This window comes from Pseudopodoces humilis, chromosome 8 (assembly GCF_049639895.1).
Source record: "Pseudopodoces humilis isolate 2021_Gansu_Grassland_sample_001 chromosome 8, ASM4963989v1, whole genome shotgun sequence".
In the NCBI taxonomy this organism is placed as follows: Eukaryota; Metazoa; Chordata; class Aves; order Passeriformes; family Paridae; genus Pseudopodoces; species Pseudopodoces humilis.
This window is the reverse complement of record NC_142207.1, coordinates 1,306,032-1,322,581: the sequence shown is the minus strand read 5'-3', so window position 1 is coordinate 1,322,581 and position 16,550 is coordinate 1,306,032. Positions and strand designations below refer to the sequence as shown.

At 49.0% G+C, this 16,550-nt stretch overlaps 1 protein-coding gene across 6 annotated transcripts in view; it reads right to left on the bottom strand.

Annotated features, from left to right (window-relative positions):
* The window catches only part of CACNB4 (calcium voltage-gated channel auxiliary subunit beta 4), a 78,818-nt gene extending 62,583 nt beyond the window's left edge, over nucleotides 1-16,235 (bottom strand). For 5 of the 6 annotated variants that reach the window (XR_015773071.1, XR_015773070.1, XM_088058702.1 and 2 more), the window contains exons 1-2: nucleotides 16,189-16,235; nucleotides 16,029-16,112 (exon numbers count right to left, since the gene is read on the bottom strand). Coding sequence is in view for 3 of the 6 variants with exons in the window: in XM_088058702.1 (XP_087914828.1) it covers nucleotides 16,029-16,112; nucleotides 16,189-16,197 (93 nt within the window). In the remaining 3 variants the exon portion in view is untranslated. The remainder of the gene's footprint in view (nucleotides 1-16,028; nucleotides 16,113-16,188) is intronic. The other variant, XM_088058703.1, reaches the window with a different exon arrangement.
* Nucleotides 16,236-16,550: the final 315 nt, after the last annotated feature.

Here is a 16,550-nt window from a genome sequence, read left to right as displayed (position 1 = left end):
GAATATTGAAATATTGAAATATTGGAATATTGAAATATTGGAATATTGAAATATTGAAATATTGAAATATTGAAATATTGGAAATTGAAATATTGGAATATAAACCCCACATTTAAATGATGAAAAGGACTTAAAGTCCAGAGGACAGGATGCTGAACATTCAGATGTTCCAGGGAGCCTCAGTCCAACATCCCCATCCTGTGGCTTGGACCAGAACTGCAGAGTTTCATCCCAAAAACTCAGCTCCTGCTGCCACCTAAGTCTGGATGCACACCAGGCAGGGAATTTCTCTTTTTGATGACTTTCCTGCCTGTAATTCTCTCGGAAAAGGATTTTCCTATGGATCTGAGCTTGCAGAGAAATGGGAATTGTGTATTTACAACCATGAAACGCCTTTTAGTAAATCAAGAGCATCTTCACTCTAACACTGCACAAGAACCTAGGAGCAGAATCCCACAAATACCTCTCAAAAACTGGGCTCACCAGGTTTTTTCTGAGTTTTTTTCTGAGTCAGGCTCGTCCTGCCTGAAGGAAAGATAAGGAATGAGGAAGAATCTTGTGGAAAGGGGCTTTCAGAAGGTAATTATTGACTTTCTGTGTCAGTGGATACATGTGCAGTGGTCTGGAATTGTTATAAACACCGTTCCTGGTGTTTTCTAGGATCAGATATTTCATTCCCATGAAATTCAGCGTTGTCTGTTCTTAGCAAATGCCTCAATTGATGGCAGGAGGGTGGAAGGAGTCACAAACCCCCAGGATATCACCAGTACAAACAAACTGCAGCAATGTGCTGTTCACAGGAGCCAGCCCAACCTCTGGGGCCCCACGAGAGAAAAAACAGCAGCAGCCACCAAACCCAGCTCTGCTGGAGCCTAAAGCAGAGTGGGATGGTTCAGACAAGCTCAGGGGTTTGTACTTGAGCCCTGCACTAAATCTGAGTGGCTGAGGGAGGGAACACAACCACGGAGGAGCTGGGGCAGGATCCAAACCAGGGGCTGATCCAAACCAGGGGCTGATCCAAACCAGGGCAGGATCCAAACCAGGACAGGATCCAAACCAGGAGCTGATCCAAACCAGGACAGGATCCAAACCAGGAGCTGATCCAAACCAGGGGCTGATCCAAACCAGGACAGGATCCAAACCAGGGGCTGATCCAAACCAGGGGCTGATCCAAACCAGGACCAGATCCAAACCAGGACCAGGATCCAAACCAGGACAGGATCCAAACCAGGGGCTGATCCAAACCAGGACAGGATTCAAACCAGGACCAGATCCAAACCAGGACCAGGATCCAAACCAGGACCAGGATCCAAACCAGGAGCTGATCCAAACCAGGACAGGATTCAAACCAGGACCAGATCCAAACCAGGACCAGGATCCAAACCAGGACCAGGATCCAAACCAGGGGCTGATCCAAACCAGGACAGGATCCAAACCAGGACCAGGATCCAAACCAGGACCAGGATCCAAACCAGGACAAGAATCCAAACCAGGACCAGGATCCAAACCAGGACCTGATCCAAACCAGGAGCATCCCTCCATGGTTGCACTCCCACAGCCCCAAAGGTCCCAGCCCCCATTCCAGGCAAGACTCAGGATTTATTTTGGTCGAAGGTTTACATTTTGGAAGATTATTATTACTTCTGGATACCTGTTGGAAACACAGGTACATTTGTGTCTGCTCTCCTGGATGTGGGGAGGATTGCTGGTGAGGGGCTCTGGATCAGGACAGGACACAGGGAATGGCTCCCACTGCCACAGGGATGGATGGGATATTGGGAATTGGGAATTCCTGGCTGGGCTGGAATTCCCAGAGCAGCTGTGGCTGTCCCTGGATCCCTGGAAGTGCCCAAGGCCAGGCTGGACAGGGCTTGGAGCAGCCTGGGATGGTGGTAGATGTCCCTGCCACGGCAGGGGTGGATTGGGATGGGATTTAACCCTTCCAACCAAAACCAGTCTGGGATTCTGGGATGACCACAGCAATTTGCAGACGTGCCAGATGCTCAGGGCACCCTCTAAGCCCAGCTTAACCCCCTCAAGCGCAAACCAAGTCACAGCTGGCACGGCCAGCATGGGAGTCAGGGAGGCAGATCCTTTGGGATCCCTTGGGATCTGCTGTGTCAGGAGTGGAGGCATCTGTGATGAACACACAGACACCTCCCTGCAGGCTCCTCCCTCCAGATGGGCACAGATTTCCAATAATGCTCCGAAATTTGGGGTTTTTTCCTCTCTGCACGGTATTTTGTTTCCATAGGAATAGTGCAAGCTCATCCCACCCCAAAATGTCACCTTTTAGGTACAACCCAAAAAGGGCTTTTCTAGGAACAAAGGATTTGAGCCCCTCCAAAGCAGTGACACGTGGGTGGACACAGCAGGAGCAGTTCAGAGGCACAGTCCTGACAGGGGCACACTGGGGAGCCAGAAACCATCAGCACGGTGCATTTTGATTTGGGGTTGTATTCAATTATACCCTAGCAAGAAAGTGTTCTAAGAATAGAACTGAATAGGAAAAAAAACCCAGGGATTTTATTAAAATACACTGTACCAAGGAAGGGTTCTAATAATAGACCTGAATGGGAGAAAGGCAGGGCTTGGAACTGCTGTGGAGAGCAAAGTTACCCCTCTCCAATCCAGGTTTATCTGAAATTCCCCAAACCCCAGGGAGATGCTGTAAATTCAGAGCATCCTCCCTGCTCGTTAGCTGCTCATTAGCATATTTCACATTAGCATATGGCCAGGGCCCCAGCTGAAGTCCTCTGATATTTGCCAAACTCTGAGCTGCATGTGGCACTGAGTCACAGTCCCACACTGGCTGGGACTGGAAAGGACCTTGAAGCTCATCCTGTTCCTCCCCCTGCCACGGGCAGCGACACCTTCCACTGGAACATAAATAATTGTGCTTAAAAAATGTCATGGAACGGGGGAAACTGCACAGATTCCTCATGAAAGCACACATGAGATCAGTTAAATATAGCCCAGGCAGGCTCCTCACACAAGAACAATAAAATATTCCTACTGTCTCTCTTTAGCATCTCCAAATTCTGCCTGCTGCATCCATGGCAAAATCCAAATGGTTTTCCAGGATTGGATTTTGATTTCCATGATTCCACCCCCTCTCTCCATCTCCTCATTCCACCCCTCTCTCGTGGTGCCCACGCTGCTCCACCCACTCCTTTATTACCATGAAAATCACACTTCCACTTGTTCTTCCCATAACGTTCTGTATCCTTGGAGCAGGCTCGTTTTAGGTCCAAAGCTGTTCCATCTTCTCCTGCTCCAAACAGCCGCTCTTCACCTTCCACATCCTCCCCAGAGCCCTTCCCAAGCGGCTCCCTGCTGCTGGATGTTCCCTCTGCTGCAGTGATCCCAGCCCAGACATTCCTCATGGATAATTCCTAGGGCTGCATTCCTCTAAATGCCCCCTCAGCTTGCAGAAATATCAATATTATATCTATATTTTACCCAAAATACACGGCAGGCAGCGGCACCCTTCACTTCCTTCAGGAATATCTTCCAGTTCCTTTATTTCCCTACTCAATTCCAAAGGTTTTTTGTTGTCCAGGCCCTTGGCTTGAAGGCCACGGCTCCAAAGGTTCTAAATCCATGGATATATGCACACAAGAGCAGACTGCACCTTCCTAAACACTCACTTATTCCCACAGATCCTTCAAAACCAGCTGAGGGATCTCTTCAGAGATCTCCAAAGCATAAGATGGAAACTCTCCTGTGGGGAAAAGTAAATTCTAATTTATTTTGGGAGAAAATTTAGGAGCCCCTTTTCCAAAGAGGGTCTTCAAGGAACGGGTCTGTCGTGAGGAAAACAGAAACATCCGGAGCTGTGAGTTCAGCCAAAGTTTAGGGATGATGTAAAAAGAAAGGTGGGGCCAAAAGGAGACATTTGAGTCAATGTAGGTACTGTAGAAATTCAGGGAATGATTCATTAGCCAAAAAAACCCTGAACCCCCTCTGCAGCTCTTTCCAAGGAGGTACATCCATAATTTATGTGGAACAGGAGTGGGCTGCAATTTCCCCCACGCTGCTCCTGCATAAATTACACCAGCTTGTGATTCCCCAGCTCCTGCTTCTCCTGCCTGTAAGCGGTAACCTCTCATTCCCCCATCACAGAAAGCACAGGCACCTGTGAAAAACGGAAGGGAAAGGGTTTGCAGGTGAAAGAACCCAGAGTTTCACTTGAGAAAGGTGAGAGGTTCTGGGGGATTCTCAGTTATTCCTCAGCCCGGGCTACACAAACCCACTAAAGCCTCCTAAATCCCTGAGCACAGAGAGGACCCAGAGCACAGGATCATGAAGAAGTTTAAAACACCAAGAGATTTGGCATGGAGGGCTGGGAGCTGCTCTTGTGGATGGTTTGGAGCAGAAGAATCCTTGAATACATGAAATAAATCCATAAAACATTTCATAAAACATCCAAGGCCAGGCTGGATGGGCTTTGGTGAGGCTTTGGAGCCAAGGGAATTTCCTTTGTGAAGGTTTGGCCCCTGAGAGAACCAAGTCAAGACAATCTCAGTGCCCTGCAGAACCCCCATAAACAACATCCCTGGAAAAATCCCTTGGAAAAAGGAGCGGGGCAGAGGCTGGAGATGAAGTGTCCGTGGACAGGGCATCACGTGGCAGGAGGTGACTCCTGATGGCCTTTCTGCTGTCCCCTTGCTGCCACTTCTAGCACCAAACCTCACCCAAACTCTACAGGGACAAAGGAAAAGGAAAAGAGAAAGGAAAAGGACCAAACCAGAAAGAAAAAAGAAAGGGGGGAAAAAGGGATGAAAAGAGAGGAAGCTGCTCCAGGAGCAGTGAGTGTGGCTAGGACACATCCAACTGCTCCCTAAGGGAAAATTTTCCTTCCAGAACACCTAAGAGTGGGGGAATGAAGTGACAGAAGATGAACTGGAAAGAGTCACCCACTCCTTAGGGCCACTACCCACATTTTGTGCTCACAGACTCTTTGCACACAAACCAGAGACAGATTCTACCTCTCCTTTCCCGGTCTTTTTTCCCCCCTCCTTTTCTCCTTCCTCTCACTTTTTTCCCTGCCCCTGGTTTTTGTCAGGTTTTGGGGAGCTCTTTATTTTTGTCCCTCAATGTGTTGCCGTGGCCTGGCTGATGTGACACCCTGTCCACCGGGCAGCTCCCATCAGCTGTGGAGGGAGTGTCCCAACACTGTCACGTTTAAGGGACAAACACAAGCTGTGACACACAGAATGGGGAATAAAAGAGAGTAACAACATTCCCAGGAAAAACAGAAACAAACAAAATACAAAAAAAAACAAACCCTACATGCCGTCCTTACCCGAATTTAACTAGTTACTATAGCAAAAATTTGGGATTTCCCCTCTTCCCACTCTTTTTGCCTGGTACAAAAGTGGGTAATGAGGCAGCTGCTGCAATTCAGTGCAGAGGAAAGGAAAGAGAGGCACTGGTGAAAAGGAGAGAGCCAAGGCAAGGCCAGAGCTGCTGGAGGAGAAGATGGAAGTGGAGATGGAAGAGGAAAGGGAAGAGGAGCAGGGGCCAGGAGCTGCAGGAGGGGAAAGAGCCTCAAGCTGAGCTGGGGGAGGATTAGATTAAATGTTAAATGTTAAATGTCAAATGTCAAATGTGAAACGTTAAATGTCAAATGTTAAATGTGAAATGTGAAATGTCAAATGTGAAATGTCAAATGTGAAATGTCAAATGTTAAATGTCAAATGTCAGAGGTTAAATGTGGAATGTTAAATGTGAAATGTTAAATGTGAAATGTCAAATGTGAAATGTCAAATGTGAAATGTCAAATGTGAAATGTCAAATGTTAAATGTCAAATGTTAAATGTCAAATGTCAGAGGTTAAATGTGGAATGTTAAATGTGAAATGTCAAATGTGAAATGTCAAATGTGAAATGTCAAATGTGAAATGTCAAATGTGAAATGTCAGGATCAGTTCTTTCATGGCAGGGGTTGTAAAGTGCTGGAATGGGCTGGCCAGGGCAGCGAGGGGTCCCCACCCCTGGAGGGGCTCAGAGAACCTGTGGAGGTGACACCTGGGGACACGGGTCAGTGGTGACCATGGTGCTGGTTCATGTTACACTTGATGATCTTCAAGGTCTTTTCCAGCCTCAGCGATTCCATGACTCATTCCACAAGGATCCTTCCCACCCAGCGCTCACCCCACGCTCTCCCATCTCCTCTTTTCCGCCTTCCTGACGAGCTTTAACCCCAGCTCACTCTTCACTTCTGCTCCTCTCCCACACCTCCTGCTCCTCCGAGGAAGGGGGCTCCATTTGGAATTCCTGGATTCCCTCTCCTCCCATCACAGCCCCCAGCAAAGTGAGGATCATGTCCCAGCCCTCTGCCACCCCAGGTCACGCACATCTCCTTTACCCACGGCACGGATGGAGCTTTTCTCCCCCAGTCCTGACGGGTGGGGAGCAGGGAGAGGGAGGAGAAGCTTCTCCTGCTGGCCCAAGATGCTCAAAGCCAAAGCAGCAGGAGAATATTCCAGCCCTCATTGCCAGCAGGCTCTGGGAAGATGAATTCCTGCCTGGAGGTTTCATCATCTCGGGCCATTAACCTCGACTGGTCATTAAGGCCTAAGAAATGCCAAGTGCTGAGGGCATTTTTATCACTCTCTGATGGATAAAAGAGAGGAGGAAAAAAAAAACCCCAGCAGGTCATGAAGTGTCTCCTAACGGGAAAATCAGTTCCCACTGATTTTCAGTGAGATTTTCAGAGGAGATCACCCAAGGAATGAACAGCCCAGCTAATTCCCGGTACAAACACTCCACTTGTGAACTTTGAGGTTCACAGAGGGAATTTGGCATAAAAGGCTCCAAAAACACTTCACAAAAATGGGAATGAGCGTTTTATGTGTCAAGTGTTGTCCCCAAGAACCTTCTCCTGTCTCGTGCAGGTCTCCCAAGGCCTTGAGGCAGAAGTGGAGAATGAAACTCACCACAAGAACCTGGGCAAGCAAAATGCAAATCCAACTCAACAGTGGAATTTGGTTGGAAAAGCCTCACGGAATCCGTCTTCCTCCTTGGAAACGGACACGTAACTCTGACGTTGTCGAGGTTTGCTGGAGTCACAAGTGAGGAACAGAACTGGGATTGTCCTCCAGGACACACTTGGGATTCTCCAGGTGTCTGATGCTGCTTCAGGTCACCCAGCAAATCCCAACAATCACCCCAATAAAAGGATAGTCACGATTTCCAAAGGAGCGTTTTCAAGAGGATTTTGCGAAATTCCAGCCTGGAATTATTTTACTGCCTTGCCTGGCTCGGGATCTCTGATTTTTCCAGGGATTTCAACCTGCAGATTTTTACTTAAGGATGTTAAATCTCTGATTTGGGACAAGAAAAGGTTTTCCCAGAAGCGTGATGCTCATCATGGAAGCGCCAAGGAAAGGGAATGCCGAGGGTTTATTACTCAGTGGGAATGGGACAGATGTAACTCCCAGGCTGTGTTTTCACCAGAACCTTTCAGTGTTTCACACCCTCCAGCCCAGATCTCACCAAAGCCCACCCAAAGCAAACAGCACAACCCCCAGGGCTGGGTGTGGGGACACCCAGGGAATGCTGGCACCAGAATTCCCAACAGCACCTCCCACAGAAGGGCTGAGGTGTGAAAGGTCCCAAAAACCCATGGGGTTTGTACCAGGGCAGAGAATGGGGCCAGGAGGGATCTCCAACCTCCCCCCATGCATTCCTTTTCCTTTTCCCATTTTTATTAGAGGCTTGCTGTTCCCAATCCCATTTTATCTGGAGACCTCATCACCAGCAGCCAAAAATTAAACCAACAAAGGACAGGCTGTTCTGATTCCCACTCACTAAATTGGAATTGTCAAATTATCCATCAGTCATTATGAAGATGTTCAGTTGGGATATTGGGAAGGAATTCCTGGCTGGGAGGGTGGGGAGGAGCTGGGATGGATTTCCCTGGATCCCTGGAAGTGCCTTAGGCTGGATGGGGCTTGGAGCAGCCTGGGATGTGGGAGGTGTCCCTGATGGAACTGGATGAGCTTTAAAGTCCCTTCCAATCCAAACCAGTCTGGGATTCTTTTTATTCCATTTGATTATCAGCCAAAAACTCTTTTAATAGCAGATCTTTTTAACATGGCTCAGGAATTTTAGATTTCATTTTCCTAGAGCTCTGCTTGATTACTGTTTAAAGCCAATTTGGAAGATTGTTCACAGCAGGCTTCCCTCCCTAACCCTGAAACCAACAGAAAGGAATTCAGGAGCTCTTTTTTCCAGCTCTGTGGGTCCCCCAAAACCTAAGGGGTTTAGGATAAAAAGCTCTTTCTGTCTCTGCCATGTTCCTTTCAGAGGAACAGAACACATTTGAGCATGGAGTCCCAAGCAACCATCACCTCTGCATCCTCCACAGCCCATGGGGTGTGTGTGGTGTCCATAGAAACGTCGGCACAGCCCCGGATCTCCTCCCGGGGGATCGCTCCAGGCACCAGCCAGCAGAAATCCGGGGCCTGAAAACCAAACTGGTGGCACTGGGAGGAGCAGGAGGTGGGGATGGGGCTGCCCAGGGACCTTCAATCCTGGATTTAATGGATTTAATTCAGTGTGGATCAGGTTGTGTCGGATTCCTGAATTCCTCATTGCAGGAATGGGGACAGCAAGAGCATCGTGCATTTGTACCCACCCTATATATATCTATTTATCTTTATATCCCTTTTAATATATATATTTACATGGTTGTTAAGGTATTTTTAAATTCTTTCCTATTAAATATTGAAGGAGGACAGCAAGAGCATCATGCATTTGTACTCTATCTATCTATCTATCTTTATATTTATATCCCTTTTAATATAAATTTACATATTTGTAAAGGTAATTTTAATTCTTTCCTATTAACAGCAAGAGCATCATGTGTTCATACCCTATTTATTTATATATTATAGATATTTATATATATCTATCTATCCATACATATATCCTTTTAAATGGCATATATATTAATAAATATAAATAAATTCCTATTTATTGTAATTATTGTATTTCCTATTGTAAAGATATTTTAAAATTCTTTCCTATTAAATATTGAAGGGGGACAGCAAGAGCATCATACCCTATATATATTTATATATATTTTTATACCCATATATATGTATATTTTTATACCCATATATTTATATATACTTTTATACCTATATATATACATATACATACATATATATATATGTGTATATATATATACACACACACATACATATGTATACATATCTCAGTATTTACATCTTTGTAAAGGTATTTTTTTCATTCTTATCTATTAAATATTGAAGAGGGAAAGCAAGAGCATTGTGCATTCATACCCTGTATATATATACTAATATTTATATGCTTTTATATGTATGTATTTACATGTTTGTAAAGGTATCTTTTAGTTCTTGCCTATTAAATACCCAAGGGGGGCATCAAGAGCATTGTGCATTCATATATAAATATATAAATTTTTATATATTTATATATATATATCTTTATATATCTTTACATTAATATTTATATTTATACTTATATTTATATTTACATTAATATTTATACTTATTTTTATATTTATATTTATATTTATATTCATATTTCTATTTATACTTATATTTATATTTATATTTGTATTTACATTTATATTTATATTTGCATTTACATTTATATTTATATTTATGTTCTTTTTTAATCCCTTATTTCCACACCTTTGAAGGTGTTTTTTTCCTCTCACCTCTGGAACATGCCCCGTTCACATCCTGCTCCCATTCCTCCGCTCTCACCACGGAAATGCCTCCTTGGGATAACGCTGCTCGCCTAAAGAGAATTCATTTTATAGGTCACGCTCCACAGAGCCACGTAAACAAACACCCACGGCCGCTGCAGACACACAGATCGCTCCCAAATCCCACAAATTTGGGGTGAGGAGCAGCCAAATCCTATTTTTTCTCCATCCCTACGTAGCTCCCTATTAATATCTGACTTTTCTTGGGTGACTTTCGGCTATTTCCAAGCCCAAACCTCGTTGCCATGGAGACAATAAGCCGGTCAGCACATCTGCTGGGGAATGGGACACGGCCTTTGGGAAGGCACAATTCCAAAGGCTCCCACTTTTCTGCATCCACGGCACTGAATCCACGGAACAGATCCCGTTAATTCCAACAATTCCAGGAATTCCAGGAGCCGCTGCTCTGTGATCTGACCCCACACATGGACGGTGTCCCAATTCCATGGGAACTGCGCCACGGGGGACACCTCAGCGTGGACATCCCCCCTGGAACTTCTCCGAGGTTCTGGAGGATCCAAAGGCAGCCAAAAATAAACAGCTGGGGGATTTTTCCTTGGGAAAAACACAGCCGCCACCGGGATTTGCTTGCAAACACATCGCTTCCTACCGGAGCACCGAGTGAGAGCTTAATTGGGGATTCAATTAGAACATTAAGAAACATTCAATTAAGCCTCCTGGTGCCACAGAGATTCCCAGCCACGCAGTTTTCCAGAGGAAAAACGGGAATGTGCAGAAGGCTGATGGCTTCGGCGCGGCCGCGGTGATGACAGATTTGAGGAGAGAAGCCAATTTTCCTACTCCCTGTTTTATAATTAAAAGGGAAAAAAAGAAATCCATTTCATTTCCTTTTACTGTTATTTCAACCTTGTGAAAGTTTATGGAGTCACAGAATATCCCGAGCTGGAAGGGACCCACGGGATCATGGATCCGGCTCCTGGCCCTGCACAGACACCCCAAATTCCCACCCTGGGCATCACGAATGCTGCTGGAGCTCTTGGGAATGTGCCAGCACCCTCTGGGGGAAGAACCTTGCCCTGATCTCCAGCTCCATGAAGGACACGCTCCAAATCCATCAGTTTCCCTGCAGGAAACTCTGGGAAAGGTCCCAGCTGCTCTCCCCATCGCTGTGACCATATCCACAGGGGCAGCATCCCAGGAAATTGGAGTCACATCCTCTGCATGTCCTGGGAGCCTCGGGCTCACCTGGAGCTGCCCAGCTCAGTGCCTTCCACACTGGAAGCTGTAGGGAAGGAGGCCTTGACTCCACAGCCCTCATTTTCCCAGGATTTCCTCACCAAAGGCATTCCAAAATCCCAGCTCTGCCCCTTGGTGGGGTGGTTTCCCTCCAGCTGCCAGGTGACAATTCCATGGAAGTTCCCCAGTCCCTCACAGGGAATTCCTGCCATGGATTGTCCCAGTGCAGCCCTGCATGGCCCCAGAGATCAAACCATTCCCAAAAAACACCTGGAATTCACCTCAGGCCATGAGCACTGACAAACCAACAGCATCAGGTGTCCAGGCCAGGCTGGCCACCAGGGTTTGGAGCACCCTGGGAGAGTGGGAGGTGTCCCTGTCCATGGCAGGGAGCTGGAATGGGATGGGATTTAAGTCCCTTGCAGCCCAAACCATTCCAGGATTCCAAGATTCTGTGACATCAGCAGGAAGCACAGCTTTCCCCCAGAGCTGCGAGGTCCTTCTGTAAAGCTGTTGGAAACTCTGCGGTGCTGAACGCAGGAGGAAACCTCAAACCTGAGGGAAAGTCAAGCAGGACACCCTGAGAAGATTCATTTCACCTCAAACCTGAGGGAAAGTCAAGCAGGACACCCTGAGAAGATTCATTTCACCTCAAGCCTCAATCCCCCTCCTTGATTCAACCTAAATATTTGGATTAACAAAGTCAAACCTCATCTTTTACAAACTAAATCCACTGTTACTTCATCAAATGGCGTGACCTGAGAGCTGCCAGTGAGCTGAGCACCCTGATTCCAGCAGGGATGAGGCACAACTTTTATTCACCTGTCAAATGCTGAAACAGCTCCTGAGAGAGGAAAATAAGAGCTCAGCCTAAGGAATAATCATATTCCATGACACTAAGCTGTATTTTAGAAATTAATGACTCATGGCAGGATTGAGCTCATCCTGCTAAATTACTGAACCTCTGCTCTGCTCCTCTGCAGACACGTTTTATTCTCCATGTAATCAGCGCTGGATTTTGAGGAATGCCTGGATCACTGCAGGTTCCCACTGGAATGGACCCTGCTCCCAGCAGCATCTGCCTCCAGCAGAGACCACAATTCCCAGCTGATGCTCTGAGGAAAAGCATTTTGGTACCAAAAAAAAAAAGCAGAATTCTGGGAAGAATTCAGATGCACCTCGAAAAGTTCATCAAGAAAGGGTCACTGACATGCAGAGCCCGATGGAAACAAGGCCACAAAACTCTTTTTAGAGATTCTAAATTCTTTTGTCGCAATATCCTCAACCTTTAAAGTGTTGTTACAGCCTGGGAGCTGCTCTGGTAACAGAAAATGCTCTTCTCTTCCTCTCAATATTACACAGGAAAAATGATATTTAAAAAGGGGAAGCACTGCCAGAGATGCAGCACCAGGTGTAACTAAGTCTCAAAAGAAAATTGGCTTTAACCTCCACTATCTCTAAAGAAGCAGCAAAAAAAAAACTTCCAGAAATAAAACTGCACATCTAAATATAGTTTTGTGCGAAGTTAAATGTCCTTGGGCTGCTCAGGGACACTCAGTGGCTTCACTTGAAGTCTCTGGCACAAGCTGGGAAGGATTTCCACTGATTTCTATGAATGTTTCAAGGAGATTTTATTACAAGGCCCTGCTGGTGCCAAAAAATCCTCTGAAATCACTGAGTCCAACTGTCCCCAGCAGTGCCCAGGCCACCACTGACCCCTGTCCCCAAGTGTCACATCCACAGGGATTAAATCCCTCCAGGGATGGGAACTCCACCCTTTCCTGAAGGAATTGTCCCCAAATCCTCCCTGAGCTGCCCTGGCCCAGCCTGAGGCCGTTCCCTCTCCTCCTGTCCCTGTTCCCTGCCAGCAGAGCCCGACCCCCCCGGCTGTCCCCTCCTGCCAGGGAATTCCAGAGAGGGAAAAGATCCCTCGGGATCCTCCTTTGCTCCAGCCTGAGCCCCTTCCCAGCTCCCTCAGGAATTCTCCAGCCCCTTCCCAGCTCCCTCAGCAATTCTCCAGCCCCTTCCCAGCTCCCTCAGCAATTCTCCAGCCCCTTCCCAGCTCCCTCAGCAATTCTCCAGCCCCTTCCCAGCTCCCTCAGCAATTCTCCAGCCCCTTCCCAGCTCCCTCAGGAATTCTCCAGCCCCTTCCCAGCTCCGTTCCCTTCCCTGGCCACGCTCCAGCCCCTCAGGGTCTCCCCCGCCGTGAGGGGAAAATCAAAAACTGGGAGAAAACGTGAGGGGAAAAAAAAGTGAGGGGAGTTTGGGGAGTCTGCTGCAGAGCTTTTCCCTTCTGGATCCTCCTTTGCTCCAGGCTGAGCCCTTTCCAGCTCCCTCAGGAATTCTCCAGCCCTTTCCCTGCTCCCTCAGCCACTCCTGGGGCTCCAGACCCTGAGGTGTGAGGGAGAACATTCCAAAGTGAGACCCTGCATGTTTCAATCTCACCTGCACAAGGGTTGCAGTTGGGTCAATAAAAGGCAAAATGTGTAAATATTCCTCTGGGAGACACCTGGAGAGGAGGAGAAGGAGAAAAAGGAGGAGGAGGAGGAGGAGGAGGAGGAGGAAGCTGAACTTCCACCCCAGCAAGAAGCGACGGATGCTCTGACACAACCTCTGCTGTTCTGCACAGGTCACAACTTTTGTCAGTGAAATAAATCTCTTTAGAAGCCGCAGGGAATAAATTGATACTGCCAGAACTCCAAGGAAAAACACCAAATCCCGTGCAGGCACAGGTCACAAGGGCTGGGAACACAAAACACCCCAGAAAACACAAAGAGGAGTTCTGATGCCGTGGTGTTGAATCACAAGCACATGTTTCCAGCTGCCCTAATTAGCATCTTATAATTGACTCCTGTCCCTTAAGGGGCTTCTTGGCTCTAATTGAGCAGCACCTGCCACGTCAGAGGAACACTTTTGTGCACCCATTCCTTGCTCAAAAGCCACACTTGACCCCTCCAGAGCCAGCTTTGCTCCCAGCCTTGGCTGAGCCCCCGGATTCGGAGCCCATCCCACCAGCTGGGAATCTCCTGCATCAGGAGTCACTCGGGGACAGCAGCGATCCCACTCACTCTGGGGGTTTCTAAACAGCATCCCCCTGATTTCCAGCACACCCCTGTGTGTTCCTGGCAGCACAGGACTCCACCTGTGCCCTCCAGAGAAACATTTCCCCCAGCAAAGAGGGCACTGCCAGCTTCCCACGCGGAGAGGCTGGAGCTGGGAGCTGTCCTTGAGGACACACACACAGCACTCAGCAGCACAGACCCTCCCTGCTTCCCACCACACAGCATGGACAGAAAAAAACACACATCCAAAAGCTCCTCCAAACGTTATTCCCTTACTAAATTAGACTGAGCAATGGATCGGACCCAAAAATTAAATGCAACATAATGAAAAGTCAAGTAATGAGTTCAAATCCCAGGGAGCTGCGTCTCTCCTGGCACAGAAGGAAAGCAAGGATATCATTTCCAGAGGTATTGTGGGCTTGGGCAAGAAGCTAGTGCTCAGTTTTTAATGCATACAAGATCTACAAAAGATTTAAACTCCTTTGGGACACTGATTACAAATCTCACTGACAGAATTCCTGATTGTTTTTGAATCAGAGCTACGGTGTTACCTGAAGCTAATCCCTGCTGGTGGGACTTTCTGTTCCACTTCTGCTTGTAGAGCCTGTTAGGAGGGAAAACTTCCCTGTGGGAGGGTAAAGGACAGGAAAAACATCCCATCACCAGATTTTCCTATTCTTAACTGGAAGTGCCCATCCAATGTGTAAAGCAACACCTCAGTGGGGGCCAGGAGTGAAGAGAGTCCCCCAAAACCAGGCAGAGAGACCGGCTTCCAAAATTCCAGGCCATGTCCTGCTCCCTTGGACACCAGGTGTTCCAGGTGATGCCAAGGGCCCTGTGCCCAAGGCACAAAGCCTGAATTCCCATGTGGCACAACCCCAGCTCTGGAAGCAGCACCCCTGCCAAGCTGAGAGCTCCTCCAGGAGATCTCCCAGGAGCACCCACGGCCGCCGGCAGCATCTCCTCGGCTGCCATGAGCCTCCAGCATAACCCAAAACTGCCTTTCTGTTCCTTTATCCTTGTTTCAACTCCAATCTCCACGGCTCAGATCACACTGAACGTCAGATTCTCCCCGAGACTCTCACATGTCACTCTGGAAACGGGGACTGCCAGCCCGACACGGCTGGAGCCGTGACGAGGAGATGCCACCAAGCAAAATGAAACTTCCCTGGGTTATTTAAATCCCTTTCTCTGACCTCCAAGTCCTGAGCACAACACGCTTCCATGCATCCTGGATCCATGCAGGGCCCAGTTCCGCTTTCCCTGAGCTCCCTTCGATTCCTGCTCGAGTCACTGAGGAATCTGGGATGCGGGTTCGTGCTCTGGGGAATGTTCCACACGCTGTTCTTGGAAATGGAACGGATAATATTAACTGCAAACAGCGTTTTTTGGGTGAGAGTGATGCTTCAGGGGGACTCAGGATGTCAGTCTGTGTCTGAGCAGGGGACAGCTGGCAGTCAGGAGTGGGAGACTGGGAGCAGAGATGGAAAAGGGGGAGCAGGGAAGGAAAAGGGTGACAGAGGAGGAAAAGGGGAATGTTAGCGGGAGGTTCCATGCTGATGGCTACCAGCGCTCCTGCAGTGCCCGGGGTGCTGTGGCATCAGCTCCGAGCAGCCCCAGCCGGAGATGCCGATGCTCTTGACACATTTAAAACCATTTTTTTTCCCAGAAACCCCAAAGTCAGGAGATGACCGAAAGCTCAGCTTCCATTCCCTAAGCCAAGCGCACGTCCCGGTGTCACAGGGAATGAACGACCCGGGATGCCCAGCGGGTCGGTCAGAGCCGGGAGCCCGAGGCGAGGACAATGCACGCGTTCATCGCCCGAAGCGCGGCCCCGCCGGGCTCTGGGGACGCTCCCGGCTCCGAGCGCAGCCCCAACTCCCGCGGGCGGCGTTCGCAACTCGAGCCGGAGCATCCCCGGGCAGCGCCGCCGGGCACGGGGGTCCCGGAGCCCCCCCGAGCCCCTCCCCGAGCCCCCCGAGGCCGATCCCGGCCGCTGACCTGCCGCAGGATGAAGCTGGTGGAGGTGGTGCTGCCGTCCGAGCGCTTCAGGCGGCTGCGGCGCGTCGCGGTGCCCCTCGTCACCTGCCCGGGGGACAAAGCATCAAGGAGGTGTCAGCGCCCCCGGCCCCGGCCCCGCCGCCCCCGGCCCCGCACGCACCGCGGCCATGGCTCCCCGCTCCCCGCTGCCCCGGCCGCCGCTCCCGGGCCGCTCTCCGGGCGCAGCGGAGCCGCCGCCGGGGCGGAGCGCAATGGGGAGGGGGCGGCGGGCGAGGGGCGGGCCCGGGGCGGGGCTGGCACCGATAAAAGCCCGGAGCCCGGCACAGAGAGCCAGACTTAGCTGGGGACAGGCTGAGAGAGAGGGATGGGAACGCTCGGCTGGAGAGGGGAAGGATCCAGGGAGAGCTCGGAGCTTAAAGGGGCTCCAGGAGAGCTGGAGAGGGATGGAGGGACAGGACCCAGGGAATGGCTCCCAGTGCCAGAGGGCAGGGATGGATGGGATATTCCTGTCTAGGAGGAGTG